The sequence below is a fragment of the Anomalospiza imberbis genome, chromosome 12, assembly GCF_031753505.1.
Source record: "Anomalospiza imberbis isolate Cuckoo-Finch-1a 21T00152 chromosome 12, ASM3175350v1, whole genome shotgun sequence".
Classification (NCBI taxonomy): Eukaryota; Metazoa; Chordata; class Aves; order Passeriformes; family Viduidae; genus Anomalospiza; species Anomalospiza imberbis.
Window position 1 is genome coordinate 16,739,274 of NC_089692.1, and position 16,903 is coordinate 16,756,176.

At 38.5% G+C, this 16,903-nt stretch overlaps 1 protein-coding gene across 8 annotated transcripts in view; it reads left to right on the top strand.

Moving 5' to 3' along the window:
* Positions 1-16,903, top strand: part of PLCG2 (phospholipase C gamma 2) — a 64,806-nt gene that overhangs the window by 21,712 nt on the left and 26,191 nt on the right. For all 8 annotated transcript variants that reach the window (XM_068203107.1, XM_068203109.1, XM_068203110.1 and 5 more), the window contains 11 exons: positions 3,425-3,565; positions 6,122-6,215; positions 7,341-7,388; positions 9,801-9,885; positions 10,646-10,729; positions 12,096-12,139; positions 13,259-13,331; positions 14,214-14,315; positions 14,469-14,587; positions 15,472-15,557; positions 16,462-16,582. In XM_068203107.1, coding sequence (XP_068059208.1) covers positions 3,425-3,565; positions 6,122-6,215; positions 7,341-7,388; positions 9,801-9,885; positions 10,646-10,729; positions 12,096-12,139; positions 13,259-13,331; positions 14,214-14,315; positions 14,469-14,587; positions 15,472-15,557; positions 16,462-16,582 — 997 coding nt within the window. The remainder of the gene's footprint in view (positions 1-3,424; positions 3,566-6,121; positions 6,216-7,340; positions 7,389-9,800; positions 9,886-10,645; positions 10,730-12,095; positions 12,140-13,258; positions 13,332-14,213; positions 14,316-14,468; positions 14,588-15,471; positions 15,558-16,461; positions 16,583-16,903) is intronic.

A 16,903-nucleotide genomic window follows, 5' to 3' on the forward strand; every position in this document is an offset into this window, starting at 1 on the left:
CAAACAATACAGCAGCAGGAACTGAACTGCCTCCAACGCATATCCAGATCAGAGCCTGAGACAGTGTGGTAATTGAAGGTGCCTTGGAGTCTGGTCTCCTTAAAGAACCACTTGAGGGAGTTGTCAGAACGAATCCATGACTGATGAGGCTGCTAAGGAGACCCTTTCAACCTGGGGAAATAGTCACATAAAGGAATAGATGAACTGTAAACTAATTGTGGGTTTTAGAGTGGCACTAGACTTTTATAAACTGTTTGGCTGGGGACTGGCTGTGCTGGGGGAGTGCTCTCCTTGTCTTGCTGGATGTGAGTCAATTACAGGCCATACTTTGATTCATGTTGCCTTAGGACATGTTTTAGTCTTCTTTCACCTTTCTTGTGGAAATTGCACCTGCAAGTGTATTGGATTTGATTTGACACTGCAAGGTGCATCTGTCCAGGTCTGTGCTTTTTTTTGGGTGTATCAGGCCCCAGGAATATGTGTCCGTGAAGCCAGGGCAGGATATGGCTCTGCAATTTGCATGTGGGATTGAGAAGGAGGAAAGCTCCAGTACTTCAAGGCAGTACAAAGACAGAGTGTCTGAAGTGTTCTGGCATAGGTATGAAATTACATTTCAATTGTTCAGTGACAGATTGTGCTGTTAAAAAAGTTCACAGTAGCTGCGTAACAGCTACGTTGGTACAGTTGATATACTAATCTGAGTCTGAAACATGTTGCAGCTTTTCCTGGCCTGCTCCTTTCTCAATATAGTTGGAATCAGCCGTTTGGAGTTACTGGGCATCATGTGGAGGATGCCAGGCGAGTCCAGACTACCTGTGGAGGATGCAGAGCTTAGTGCAAGACCAAAATTAATGCTTGGTGTTCATATTTCTCTTTTCTCCCTTTGATTCTCTACATTGGCTTTTCTTTCTAACCAACACTATGAAATGTAATTAAAATACATACAAGTAGTTTCTGTTCATTTTCTGAAACTATAATGTGTATTACATCTTTATTTCTGTAAAAATTGAAAGAGTGTTTAATAAAACTTGTGTTTTGTACCTGTTTCATTTATTTTCTATGGAAACATAATGATATCTTGCCCAAATTTTGTAGGATATATAGAATATGTTCCCTGAAAATAGTAGAGATGTTAAACTTTGTATTTGAGTTTTTTAATATAAATATTCCTTTCTCCTCTCTTTCACCCAATTTTGTTCTCTTGCTGAACCATTTCTCTATTTACTGAATGTTTAGCAATCACCATATAGTGAAACTCTTTCTGAAAAACCAGTTGGAGGAGCAGCAACCTGTCTGTGCATACAAAAATCCTTGTGCCACTACGTACATACACATAGGTTTGTGCAGGGGAAGGGGATGGTGGGGTTGAAAGGCTGTAGGGCAAGGAGAAGGACTGTAGTGAGTGTGTGTAACTGAGGGGAGACATTGGGTAAATTTGTGTGTTTATTTCATAGGTCAGTGTGAGGTAAGAGCCCCTGGAAATGACAACAGCAGTGCAAGTTGTGAAATCTCTTTTATCACTGTTTCTAGTTTGTACTTTTAGAGGGCCTTTTGTTGTGTTGTTCATGTGTGTGGATTTAAAGGAGTCTGAAAAGAAAGGTATGATTCACTTTGAAGTTAAAACTGTGTTTTTCAGCAGGGATTTGTTGGGTGAAGGGAAAGCAGAAGAGGTGACTGGGGTTGCACTTGCCAATGACTGGAATGAGGCAGCCTGGTGTGCAGTCCCATACCATTTACTGCAGCCATGCAACCTCCTCCCCTCTCCATCTGGGTACTTTCTGTCCCTGCATTCTGATACTTCTCTGTCAATATTAATATAAATTTGTGACATAAGAGCAATTTTTTTTAGATGGTGACATTTAGGATGGTAATTTGGATACATCTTTAGGGATCCAAGTGAGACTGAATGGTAAGGGGATCAGAGTCATCATTAGGAGCTTTTGGTTCCTGGTAATTTATAGGCATAATGTGAATTTATTTTGGAAACATCTAAATTTAGGAGTCTTCACCAATTAGATATGCAGATCTTAGGAGATGTTTTCGTAGTTTGAGAGGGAGGCTGAGACATTAAAACTTCTACCTTGAGCATAATGATGCTTGAAAAAATTCATTTAAGAAAGATGCTTGTATCCTGTGAGTAGTTCAGATGAACCTTTGAGGTCTCATTTTCACAGTTTAAGTTGTTTAATGACTGTGAGAAAGTAGTGTCTAGTAGAAGTTTGGCCTGGGATACTTTGCAGAGAATAAGAAGTTCCAAGGTAAATTAATGTTTCATTACCAGGATTTTGTTGATGAACTTCCTTGCTTGTCTGTCCATGTTGGCGTCATAGAAATGCAGCATTACACAGGCAGAAGCTTTGCTGCTGTTCAGCTCACCCATGTCTGGCAGCAGAGCTGCTGTTTCATTATGTTGTTAAAGGTCTTCTGTTACTGATGAGGTGCTCATTTAAAACCGAGGGTTTATATTGTGGCATTCTTAAATGCATGGACAGAAACCCTCAGCTGTTTTCCTTGGATCTTGCTAGGTCTGATAAACACATTTCAAGAGCAGCCATGAAATGGTTTTCTTCACTCTTTCTCCTGTAACTCGTAAGTCAAGACTGTCCAGAAGTGGAAAGAGCTGTTTATTTCTCTGGTCCACAGGCAGAGCAAAACCACTTCCTCAGTTTTCTAATAAGTATCTTATCTTGAGAGCACAAATATTTCTATTTCAGTGCTGTCTCCCTCCTGTTCTGCAGGCCTTGTAGCAAGGGTTTGAAAAAAGGGAGCTGACTTGGGAGAGTGTGTGCTTGTGCAGGGTTTCCATTCTGCTGTGCTCCTGTGCATGCCTGTGTTCTCTGGAGGACTGTGAGGTGAAAGTGATACAACAGGTTATGTTAAATAACACGCATCTCTCTGGAGCTGGCCATCAGAAAACTCACCAACATTTTAATTATTAAGCTTGATGTTCTCTTTATATTACTGCTTCAAATATTTTTTTGAAAGCACCAGTGACTGTACTAGCTGACAAAGTTAGCTGGCTATGTAAGATATATGTGGATGGTTTAGGTGGGTAAGGTAGAATTGTATCTTTTTGTTTCTGAACAGTTGTCATGGCAATTGGAAAATTACTTGATTAGAGTTTATACCATTTGTGAAAGGGCCATGTGTATTGCACCTTGTCCATGGAAAATCAGTGACAGTGAGATAATAAAAATATGACAGGTTATTTTTCTTCTTCTGGTCCTTTTCTACTGTTGTCTGTTACTATTTATTTGTGGATTTATGGATTGAAAGCTGGCACAATTTGCATTTCTTTTCCAATACAGATCTGCATTTATATATATGTATATATAGCTATTTTATATGTGTTGCATACTTTGAGTTATCCATCCTACCATTTCAGTTTCTGCAGTTGTACTGACTAAATGTTGTTTCCTTTCAGTGGATCTGATGGAAATAAAAGAAATTCGCCCAGGAAAGAATTCAAAGGACTTTGAACGTTGCAAAGCAAGGCACAGAGAAGAACACTGCTTTACTGTTTTTTATGGTACCCAGTTTGTCCTCAACACCTTAAGTTTAGCAGGTACTTTTATCTTCTTTCTTTCTTCTTTAAGGTTACTGATTGAACAAATCAAACACATTGATGGAACAGGAATGCACAGAATACTGTGGTTTTAACTTCTGCAGTTCAGGTGTGCACCAGATGCTTAAAATCTGGAGCCAGACCTTTTACTCAGCCCTTCTTGTCTGTGACCTGCTGCATTTGGGATGTTTCACTTTCAAGTGGTGCGTTGTGCAAGTGTCGTTTCTGATTCTTCTAGCAAGGTTGACTTCAGCTGGTTAAATAATTGCAGTAAGGTTTTCAGCACTGAAGAGCAGAGATAACATTGCCCTCTTTAAAGACAGCTATTTGCTATGGCCAGAATATTGTCCTAACACTTTTAGTCTGGCCAAAATGATTTTGGATGCAATAGCCATAAAAAGTTGCACTGCAGCTGAATCACAGAAATTTTCCTATCGTCTATGAGAAATTGCAGACTTAATTTGGGAAAATGAAGTTTTAGTTTGGGTTATTTGTGTGCATGTTACCTGATAATACTAAACCTCTTCTAAATAAGTACTAGGGGACCATAAATAAAATTGGAAAGTTCTAAATTTAAAATGAAGAGATCAGTGTGAAACAAAGGGAATTTGTACCCTGTATCTATAGAAAGGGTTGGAACACTTTTTATTACAGGCAAGATTATCCAGGGTCACAAACCCAAAGATTTTGAAATGAAAAGGATATAAGTTTTTACAGTACAGGCTGAATACAATTTCTAACTAGTGGAATTTACAAAGAGATTTCTTTTATAAAAAGTTTGTAATGGGTTGCTGGTTTAGAACAATACAGACAATTTTTATTTGGAGTCTCTGTTCTTTCTGTCCTGAGCAGGAACATGCTTACCCATTTAAATCTTTAACTTAATTGCAAAATCTTAATGTGAGAAAAGGGGAGTGCTTTGTAAGTGTTTAAATACTGACAGCTTTTATTTTTTATTATTTATGGGATGAATTTCTTATAGACTGCAGCATTAGAATACAAGTTTTTTGCAGTCAGATGCTTGTGAGATGAAAGACTGATCCTTCCTTAGAGGTTTTTAAATAAGTTTTACCATTGTTCACTGAAGTCTGTGAAAATTTTGAGTAAGTGGCTGTGCTTACGTGCCACTGTGCCAGGGACTTCAGCTTGATTTCCTCTGACAGCCCCTCCAGTCCCTCCCCCATGGCAGTTCTCTAAATAGGCCTCTGCCAATACTTTGAAAACACTTGGTACTTGGTACTATGAGCTGTTGCTGTAATGCTGAACTGCAGAACAACATGATATAACTTTCAGTTAAGGGGGAAATCCTTTTCCTTGTGGAAGGGCTTTGTCGTGGTTTCTCAAAACAATATAAAAGAATTGTTCCTTGAAGGGAATGGTAGCTATCATAAGGGGCAGAATTGTCTTGGGAGAAGAATTGGTTTGGCAGTGGTAGTGGGTATTCTGTCTGAAATTATAAGTAACTGAAAAACATTTCAATGGGGAGCTAAGGCTGGGCTCCAGCTTCATCCTTGGAGGATAAAGTATTGTTTCAAAGTATGTTTAAATAAAATGTAATCTTCACCTTTTGAGAAACTTGTTTGCTTTGAAGGCTGATAAAAGATTTCAGTTCCTGAGTGAAAATAATTTTTCAGAGCTGGTTTAATTGAAGATGCCTTCATGCCATTTCAGAGCCACCCTGCTAAATCAAATGGACTTTGCCCAGCTGAGGGTTGTAAAGATCACATCTCATGTAAGGTTATTGCAGCTTAGCTGGTATTTCCTAGGGAAAGCTGAACTGCCCAGCAAGCAGTCTTTCTTCTTGCCTCATCTTCTCTTGGGTTGAAGAATTACCAAATGCCATCATTATAAGTGACGGGGACTCTTCTGGTTTGGGAAATGGAAAGGCAAACTAAATTTTAAACAAAACAAAGCAGTGATAAGCTAAGCCACATAAGGAATTTTATACCTTTTTTTGACTTGTATTAAAATGTTTTATATATGGTACACCAGTTTCGTACATTGCTCCCTTACTTTTTGTCTTGCTGAAATTTAGTCTGGAACAATCTGTGTTGAGAGGCATGGTTAAGATAAAATAGAAGGTGATTATGTCAAAAGCCAGTATATTACAATTTTGTTGTAGGTTGCTGGGAATATAATGAACCAGCTTTATGCTATAGCAGTACTGAGTTCTTTTTCCCTGTGTCCTTCAAGTTGCTCTGATCTGGGTCCTGGGCTTTTGCCACTTTGGAGACAGAAGATAAGAAAATTAGTTTTGATTGTGTTACCACAGGAGCTCAGCAGTAGTTTTATAGTCTTTTTGCTGAAATATTGAAACTTTCCTACTCTGATAAAAGTCTTCTAGAAGCAGGTATTTTTTGTCAGAGCTTACCTACCCCCAAATTTATGCTGTTTTTTATTAGCTTTATTAGTAGCACCATGAAGCTATGCAATGAGATTTATCAAAGAAGAAGATTAGTCAGCAGCTTTGTGTACTAGGGTTTATCTAGACAAGTTATGTCTTGTTTTTTTGTTGATTTTGTTTCGATGTTTACCATAGCATATTATTTTTTTCAGCTGACTCTAAAGATGATACTGATAAATGGTTGTGTGGCTTGAATATCTTGTATCAAGAGGTCATGAGTGCTCCCACACCTGCAATCACAGAGAGGTACGTGGACATATTTTCACTTTGTGAGACTGGGAATTGAAAGAGGAAAATCTGAATGAAATTTTTAAGGTGCAACAAGTGGTGCTAAGAACACTTTTCAGTTAGTGTATGACACTGAAACCTCATATGGAAATTCTCAGTGTCTATTTTGCTACATAGGTGCTCTGGAGTCACACTCTGCTTCATACACTGATGCGAACTTGCAATTCACCTTGTTCTCTGCACCCAAAACAAAATCTCTTCATGAGGTCACAAGAGCAGCTGTTGTTTGTGTGTTGGCTTCTTGGGAAATTCAAAAGTCAGCCATATGAAGGTGAAACTGCACCTCTGTCCTTTAGAGGATGTTGTGTGTGAAACTGCTCAGGCTCAGATTGCCAGTTCTGTGGACAAGGTTTCAGTAATGTCTCCATACCCCATTGCTTTCCATCACTGCTGGCATTTTTGTTTGTGGTCACTGCTGTTAGTGAGGATGCTTTGCTTCTTGACCAAACTGTGGCTTTGACACTGGTGTAGTCAAGCAAGAGTGATTCCTATTGAGGCTCAAGATCAGCTTAGCAGTGCATTCATTCATCTTTTAGATGAAAATTATGTATGTATTTATTTACTATTGGTGCAACTAAAAGCATTTTACTGTGCATCTAACACTGGCATGCACTGTAATGAGAATTTTCTTTAAAATTCTTGAAACCCCTCTCCCTTCCCTCTAGGTTTTAATTTCTATGCATCTAACAGATATTTGAGCCAACAGCTCAAAGATAAATCTGGCAGAAATCATTGACTTTATGGAGTTACTCCAGTTTATATTAGCTGAGGTTTTGGCTCACTTTATCCTCTTATTTTTTTACAGCTTCTGGTTACTCATTCTTTTCTGTCCTGCCCACCCTTCCCCTTCCTGTGTTGTTTATGTGACTTTAAAATCAGCAAAGCACATATTTACAAATGTGGTTAAAAAAACTGGCTGGATCCTTGAATGCTGCACTGGTAATGTGTTTGCTTTGCTAAAAGAGATGAATCTTAAGACCTTTAAGTATTTCTATTGAGTTTTGTCTATAGATTTTGAATTTTCATTGGCTGCATATGCTTTATAATTCTTAGATTTATTTTTTTTCCTCCCTCTTCTACAAGCTGGCTGAGAAAGCAGATCTATTCTGTTGATCAAACTAGAAAAAATAGGTAAGAAGCTCTGTCTTTTTTTGGATGTTTTTAGTGAATTTTTGTTGCAGATTCTAATATGAAATGAAAAGAAATTAAGAATTCATTGTCCAAAATGTGGAGTATGAAATCCCTGAAAATGGCATTTGCCTTTGCTTTAGAATCTTGAGTTTTGCCTTTTGCTAAATACCATGTGTTCATAGCATTCCCTCAGGTTTATGTAATGGTATAATGAGGAAACAAATGATGACAACTAAGTATTTTAAATTTTAGCCTACAATTACTTTGCCAGAATGAGCAAGGTGTTACTGTAGAGATTGAGCTCGGCAACTGCCTGGCCATGGGCTTGTCTCTGCCTTGTATTTGAACAGACCAAAGCCAAAGAATCACCCCTAACCTGGTGCTTCTCATGTGAAAGATGTCCCAGGGGTTCTAGCTCCCAGTGTGATGTGTGGCTTCATGTGTTTGAGTTTCAGTAGCTCCTTTCAGGTCCATGTGTGATGTGGCTTTGTAGCTTTTTCACACAAAGGAGACTTTTTAAAAAAAAATGAATTCAGCTGCACACCTCTCCTTAGAGTTGCCATAAATCATGTGACACTGAGAAGAATGTTACCTTTTCCGCCCTTCTGTGTTATCATTTCACCATGATTTTTCTCTTTGTCTGGAACATGCATTTTATTCTGAAGTACAAATCAGTGTAGAAAAGCTCATGCTTTTCCTCTTGTGTACACCTTTTCCCCAAAGCAAGCTGCAGTGAGGTGTTTCATTGTGTGGCTGAGGCCGTGGTATTGCAGGAAATCACACCTTTGTGCAGACAGCCTGTGGCACCGTGCAGGGTGAGCTGAGACCCCATTTCAGAGCTGTGTTGCCTCAACTGGCCACAGTCCCATCCTGTACTGGATATTGACTTGCACCCCCTGACGCATTTTCAGAACTAACCCAGCAGTGGGGGTATGTTGTTTGGGTTCACAAACCAAAAGCAAATGTTAAGATGGAGAAGCTGTGGCTGACAGCAGGTGTCTGCTGAAGAGGTTTCATTTGTTGCTTTAGGATTGTTTTATTGCTACAAGGCAGCTTGGTTGGGACCAAGGAGACTTGCACTGTGGACAGAGCAGTTTTTCCTTCTCTTCCTAGATTATTCATGCTTTTAGAAAAATTCAGGGAAGGAATTCGTACTGAGGTCCGTTGTGTTCAGAGCTGTGGTTTTTAGGGAGGTAAATTGTAAAGGTTATGCTACCAGGCAAGTAGTGTTCCACAGGTTGAATTTTTTTCCAGTGGTAATGAAGTCCTAAGTCTTTGTTTTCTCTTGCCCTTGTCTGGCCAGAGGAAATCGCTTGTGCTTGGTGTTTAGTGTACAAATAGAGTGCTTGTTCTTACTTCTAATAGTGGTTTTTTTCCAGAGGTCTGGCGACGAGGCGGAAAGCCAGGAATTTCCTGAGTTCTAATCTGGTTTGGGCATGGACTTTGGCTTAGGTCCTTCTTGCTTTGCCTCTTTCTCTCCTGTACAATGGAGATGCGAATATCTCACGGGGTAGCTGCTAGCATGGACAGTGTACAATGGAAGTGTTACTTTCATCGATGTGCGAATTGGTTTTGTTGCTTTCAAGCAACACTGTTCTGGCCTTGTGTTTGCAGTGGTTTAATGGCTTCTGAATTGTCCTGTAGGCCAAGGCAGAGTCCCTCAGTCTTGTTTTGTTGGGTGCTGTTGGTATTGCTTTAATATTTTGTGGGCTTCAGCGATAGGACCCACAGGTCTTGTACCTGTGCTCCCTTGACTTGCTGCCTTGCTGTTACCTAGAAAACTTTGGTTTTTGAAATGTTGCTGGGATGTCACTGGGCATTCTGAAACTCTGTGAAAAGAATCAACAGATCTGTGTAAATGGAACTGGAAGGGAAGATTGGGAGCGGAGAATGAGATCATGTTCAGATGTTGCAGAAGGGAAGAGTCTTGCTGCTGCAAATCAGCATTACCAGACTGAATAACATCTGGAGAAAAAGGTTAAAATGGTATTGAAAACTGGGCCTTTTTATTTTCTGTTTGTGTTCATCTGTTCAGTACAGCCTTTGCATGATGTTTTCTGTGTCTGTAATCCAGTTTCAGTGGAAGAAAGGCTGCAGTTCATCTGACCATATATAAAAATCTACATTTGAGCTACATCTAGATCTGCTTAATTGCTGAGAGAGAAGTACATATCTATAGAGCATGGTTCTTTTAATTCCAAATTAATTGAAATGCCTGTTTCTCCATGTCTACCTTGCTTCCATGTAGGTGTTAAGTTTATGTAAGTTTACAGGTATGTGAGATGAGCCCTATGCAAAATGTTTCAATAGTCACATTTTTGTGTTGATAGAAAATATATGAGTAGCTGACTAGGCACAACACAACTGTGGTGATTTTGCTATCTTTTTTTTTTCTCTTTTTTTTTCCTCCAGTATCAGTCTTAGAGAGCTGAAAACTGTCCTTCCCCAAGTAAACTTCAAAGTGAGCAGTGTGAAGTACTTGAAGGATAAATTTGCGGTAATTACCTGATTACTTAAATGTGTTTGGTACTATCTGATAAGTGTTGATGTTTCTTTATAGGACACTTCCTTTTTTTTTTATTTATATCATGTATAGTTAAATAAATTATACTGATTTATCTGTCAGCTTGGCTTTGCCTATGTCTGAGGGTATAAGAAAATACAGACATAAATGTTCCTTCTTTTCATTGTGTGGGTGACCAAAGCCAACATTGGGTTTTGAGCTCCAGTACTGAGCAAGTACATAGAAAAGTATTTTATCTTTTTTTTTCTTCTATATAAATTTCATCTTAATTTTTTTCAATATGATCAAATAATAACCTCTTCTCTCCAAATAATGCCAATATTAATAATTTTGAAGGTCATTCCATTCCTACAGGAACCTTGAATATCCCCACCCTTTCCTGCTTTCCAACTCTCCACCCTTAAAGCAGACATTCTTGCTTCTGCTGGCCCAGCTAACAATGGCTAAATGAGGCTCTACTTTTCTTTTAGTCATGGAGATGGAGTGAGGGTGCAAAATGCAAGGCCAAAGATGGGGGCTAGGAGCATTATGTCGTAAACCAACATCTGTTTTCTTGTTTGTATTCTTAAAAGCATAAATAAATTTAAAAATCCAAGTGGTTAAAAATAATAAAGTTGGAATGGAATAGAATAGAATGTGTGAGAGAATGCCATCTGGAGTAAGAGTAACTCGTTCACTGTGCAAGGGCAGTTCAGGGAATTCTAAATTCTCTGTGTGCTACTTTCTGTTGTAGGAAATAGGTGCTCACAAGGAAGAGCTTACTTTTGAACAATTTCATTTGTTCTACAAGAAAATCATGTTTGAACAACAGAAATTGGTAAGATTTTCATAAATAGTCTTCATACTGTTCAACTGCTGCATCAGAGTAGTGAGATCGGGTTATCTTTTAGTTTGTTACTGATTTTCTTTTTTCCTCATTCTTGTACCAGAAAAAGAATGAGTGCTGTACTCAATGTGTAGATAACAGATACTATCAGCAATTGGCCTAAGGAGATGAACAAGTCATTCAAGTTGCTTCTTATGTGTTGGTAGTAGGGACAGGCACAGACATTAGTGGGTTTTTAGGAGGAATTCTTTCTGTGAGTTTATTCAGGATGCTATATGTCTTTTCATGAGGTTTGGCTGGTATTTTTTACTGGTAGAAGCAATTCCATATTCCGGACTACCAGCAGCAAGTCCATTACAGGGCATGCATGAGACAGTCCTTGGGAGGCATAAATGCAGTGGAATTACATTTTAGCTAATTTAAGTGGGCAACTGCCTGTCTGCTGTTTCCTTGTATTTGCTGTACAGATTCATGAAGCTGGTGGAAACTGCATTCTTTTAGTGACTCTGAAAGTTAGGAAACCTTTAAAACTGTGTGAAAACACATAATTTGAAATTACTTGCATGAATGTCTTTCTTGACTATGTGCTTATTGTGGATTCGACTTTAATTTTGCAGATGCTAAAGCAGAAGCTTCAATAGTCAAAGTCAATGCTGATTTTCTGGCAATACAGCTTGTGCTGTTTAAAAGTGATGCTGAAATCATGGTGAAGTGATAAAAAACCTAGAGTAGCTGACAGGATTTTAGTTTTGGCCCTGAAAGTCCTGTTAATTAGCTTGAGCAGAAAGCTGAAGAGTAAAACACACAGCAAGGAGCCTCTCTGACTTCTTTAAGCTCCGATTATTGCCCTGTGTGAATCACTGCAAAGAAATTTCTCAATTTGCTTACAAGTGCTTTGGGTCACTTGATAAGTTTCTTGCTATCTCTAACGATGCTGTGCCAAGCTAAAAACAATTTAGGTTTTATATACACTTGAATAAATGTGATGGATGATACTTAATTCCAGTTTTGCTGAGATATCAAACAGTAAAAGCTCCCCAGAAATTTGACTACTTGTATAAGGTGCTTTATCAAAGCAAGTATTTTGTCTGAGAATTGTGTTCACATTGAAAGGCCTGAAGTGCAGTGGCCAGCCTTGGCAGTATGTTTTTTTCTTATACATTTAATTAAAAATGTGTCTTGCCAACTTGTGTGCAACGTGTCTAGAGCAGACAGGCATTTATTTCCCCTTTCCAAAACAATGGACATTATTAGATGGACATTATTACATAGAAAATTGGATATTATTTTATTATTTATGTTGTTTTCCCCTTTTAATGTTTATTTTTTTGTTTGGTTGTTTGTTGTTTGTTTTAAGATTCTTGATGAATTCAAAAAGGATTCCTCTGTTTTCATTCTTGGGTGAGACTCTTCATTTGTATTATTTTTCTGCATTTTCATATGGTTGTAGTGTTGCAGGATTGTTTTTTATTTACCTCACTGTTTTTTTAAATTTTATTTTTTGTTCTAATATTTTAGTAAGTGAAAAGAAATAACGAATATTTTTGCATTCAGAAAGGTGAACTTACATTGGAAGTAAGTCCTGGTGATTGCTTTTTACTTTCTGACTACAAAAATGGTATGGACTGAAGTTCTGCCTGTCTTCTGATTTCATGAATAGCTGGACAGAGCTATAGATGGACAATTTGATGCAGAAAGTTTTGCTTCACTCTGGAGAGTGTGTGGTGCACAGGCTTTTTGCCTAGAGCTGAGCTGAATGCTGGTAGTAATGGTTTCTGCATCTTCCACTTGATGGACTTGAAAGCTTAAGTAAGATGTGTACAGCATGAAGAAGGTCCCGGGCATTGCTAACCTGTTGATTGTGGATTAAACTGGTTTATTTTAGTTTTGAATATGACACTAACAGATTAAGGAAGTAACTGTAAAAGTCTGCTCTGAGTATACAGAGTATTTCCTTTGCTCTGGGTCATGTAATAATTAAACTGTGAGGCTGCTTAAAAGCACAGATTTCTAAGCACCTTCATGGCACCAGATGCTGCTGTGTTTGTGACTTACAGAAGGCACATCAGTGATATCACTTCTCCTTGGTGCAGCTGCACCTTGCCCCTTTTTCAGAAGATTTTGGTCAATCATAGTAGTTCATCTAAATATTATAAAGAAGGAATTGTGAAGTGTGGCTCTGTGATAATTTAAAAGAAGCTTTTCCATGTGTCTCAACTAAACTTACCAAAACTCTGGTCAAGTTAATGCAGCTTATTTGCTACAAAGCAATGACTGCAGGTGTGATGCTTTTCCCAATGAATCCCTCTCAAAAGTACATCAGGAATCCAGGAGGCTCAAAATACAGTAATTGGATAATACAAGCCTACTCTAAATCCCATTGAAATGATAAAAAGTCTCTTGCTGGTGGCAGCACCTTTCTACTGTGAATCCAAGATACAAACCCATGTCATCTTCTGCTGTAACATCTGATTAACCAATCTTATTTCTTTAGCTTCACTTTCCCTTTTTTTTTTAAAGAAATACTGACCGCCCAGATGCTTCAGCAGTTCACCTTCATGACTTCCAGAGATTCCTGCTACATGAGCAGCAGGTGGGAAGGTTACAGAAATACTGAACTCTTCTTCTTGGGGTTGTATCACAGAATTCTGTGCTCATTAAATAGAAATGTGAAGAGTCATGGAATATGATTGATGCCACTGTAATACTGGGCCTTGGAAAGATTTCTCCTTTGTTGCCACTGAAGTCCACAAGAACTGTTATTTTTCATCTATATAAAGCCTCTGAAGGTGCACCAGAGGACAGGAGGGAGGACAAAGTAAATAAGGTTTTCATAAGCCTCCACTTAGTCATGTAGATAAACAGACAAGTTTAGAAGTAAGTGCTGTGTGCAGGCAGAGATGAATGCCTGGCCTGGTCACTTCTGTCACCAGAGGGGCATTGGGGTAATGCCTTGGCCATGGCCCCATTTTTGCTGCTCTCACATTGCTGCCTGCCTCCATCCCATTCAAAGGTAATTTCCTATTGAATGGAGCCAGTTAGATGTCCCATGCCAGCAAGCAGATAAGGATGAGGGCAGTGATTGAAACTGTGTCTTCATGGATTTCTATAATGTTATTTAGCACAGACTCCATGTGAAAAAATGGTGCAATATTTGCTAGGCACTGCTGAGCTCCAGGTTTGCAAATGTGATTAAAAGGGAGACCTACACTTCCTGTGTAAGCTTGCTACTTTCTTTTTCTCCCAATTTCACTGTTTTCAAAGGATGTTTTCTAAGTCACTGTTTTCTAAGGCGCTTAGAAATGAGATTATAGTTGAGGCATGTCCGAGGAGGCCAACTTTTTTCTCCCTGTCAATGCACATATGTACTTACATAGTGTGTCTCTCTCTGTAGATCTCTCTGTTCCTGTATGATTTTTGTACTGAATAACACCACTTCTAAAGTTTTTTTTCACTGTATTGCAATTTTCTGAAGGAATCTTGGGCACAGGATCTCAGTAAAGTCCGAGAACGAATGACGAAGTTTATTGACGACACTATGAGAGAGACTGCTGAACCTTTCCTCTTTGTTGATGAGGTGAGATAATGGTGCTTTGTAGTAGTTCGTAGAGACTTCTTTCACAGAATTTTCACTGGGTGGCAGGACCTGTAGTCCTCTCTTGCTGCATTGCTGGGTTTCTTTTATTCTCATAGGGTAAAAATGTTTAAATTCAGTCTCTTTGTATTGTAGTTCCTTGCTTACCTATTTGCAAAAGAAAACAGTATTTGGGATGAGAAATATGATTCAATAGATGTACAGGACATGAATAATCCTTTGTCCCACTACTGGATTTCCTCCTCTCATAACACGTAAGTTACCAAAAGTCCTGTTGTCTATCCCAGTTCAAACAAATGTGGGAATGTGAGAGAGACAGTAATTTATGCCAGAAATGTGCTGTGTGGATGTGTGAAACCTTCCTACAGTGTGGTCTAAATGTGGCAAATGGAGTTTCTGTGACTGTTTTTTCCCCTTCCCATAAGGTCTTACAGGTTTTGAGATAGAACTCAGCTGCCAGAAAACCCAAGTCCTGGTAAAAAATAGTATTGAGTTGAAACTGTTCTGAAAGCCTCTCTGCTTTCAAAAAATTAAGTTACTGAAGGGACTTCCTTTTTTTCCAAGCACCAACAGCCTCCCTGAGCTCATGTCAGAGTTCATTAATTGTACAAAGTATGTGATGATGAGTTTGAGCTGTCTTCAAATGAAGGGATTTGCTTATCTGGCACTATAGTGGAAAAAAAGGTGTAAAGAGAGGGAGGAGAGATGAACAAATAAAATAATGCAGGGAATGCAATAAAGTGGATATGGATATAGCATACAGGTGTATTTTGAAGTATGAGGTGTGATATTACTCTAAATACCTCCCACATGCTCATGCATGAGCATGATGAGGTTTAGGTGGGTTTCAAAGCTCATGATTTGCTCTCTAGAAGGATGTCAGGGTTGGTTGCTATTTAGATGGAGCCTTTAACCTGCTGTAATTTGGTCCATTCAAAAACCTGATAGCATCAGGTTCAGAAAAGTCTGGTTCTTCCATCAGAATTAGAAAACCCAAAACAAACCAACAACAAAATGACAACAAAAAAAATCAACATACATTGTCCATAACAGGAGGCAAAATGTCACCCAGTGAGTGAGTGAGAACTGCTTGCAATTGACTGCCTGTGTTTTTTTAACATTTCCTTTTGCTCCTTAGATACCTGACAGGAGACCAGCTTCGCAGTGAATCCTCCCCAGAAGCTTACATCAGGTGCCTCAGGATGGGGTGTCGATGTATTGAGTGTGAGTAAAGAGCTTGTGGAGTGGTTTGTAACATTTTGTCTGTGCAAGTACTTTCCTCTGTTTACCAAGAAGGAAAAAAGAACTGAAATCAAGAACTGTTCGCTTTCTGAATTTGAACTTAGTCATATAAAAATCACTGATTCCTAAATTGTTTTTCTTATGTCTCACCAATGCCTCATTCACTTCCTCTGATTCTTGTTCCCAGGCAGTTTTAACAGTCTTCCTGAATCTCCTCTCACTTTACACCAAAAATTCAATCCTGAATCTATATGAAAGCTTAGGATTTAAGCTGAAGTACTTGTATAGCATAGATAGTTTATTTACCTTCATTGTAATACAGACAAGCCTAAGGCACAGAGATTTTTGTGATGTTCTGCCTTTTGTCATCCTGTTTAACTTGCTTGCAATCAGTTAATGTCTTTGTTCTCCAGCAATTGTGTATCTGTCTTCAGCTCTGTACTTGTGTTCCTTATTGAGAATTTTCACTTCAATTTCATGTTGTTTATTTGACTAATGCAAAATGTATCTCAAATTAGAGTTTCAGGGTTGAAATCAACAAAAGACAGAAGCTCTCAGCTTGTCACTTGTTGGAGTGTATTTATCCCTGGAAAATTACTGTAAACTAGTAGATTGACACTATAGTTGCCTGAATCTCTTATTTACAGATTCCCACATAATAATGCTTTGGGAACATTTTGTAATGTATTTTATTTGTCTTGCTCTTACTTAAGTAAACTCAGTTTCCTCTGTGAGAGAATAAATTAATCTGATAGAATGTTTTATTAGAATATTATGGTCTGTGAATCAGTATATAGGACACTGAAGTTTTGGATGTATTCTTCTTACCAGAATAATTTAAAGAGCTACCTTGTCTCTTACTTTTTCCACTGCTTGTGCTTCCTAGTGGATTGCTGGGATGGTCCTGATGGGAAACCCATCATTTACCATGGATGGACACGGACGACAAAGATCAAATTCGATGACGTAGTGCAGGCAATCAAAGACCATGCCTTTGTTACATCTGAGTAAGCTTTATTTTCCTTCAGCCTGTTTTCATATGCCTAGACCTTTCTGAACTGATTTTCTCTGTAGTCTAGAGCAAAAAGTAATCGGAGAATAATGCATTCCAGTAGCCTTCATTATTGCCACATGTGGGTCTTTAATAGATGCTGTTTTGAGGAAGAGTCTCAGTGCATAACCATTTGTTGCTAAGGAAGATAGTGAGTACCCTGAAGTGGTTTCCAGCTCCTTCTTTGGGTCTTCTTTTATTAAGTTGAAACTTCAGATGCTTAACAGTATGTCTTAAATCTTAAAAAAAATAACAAAATGGTACAATTGACAAATAA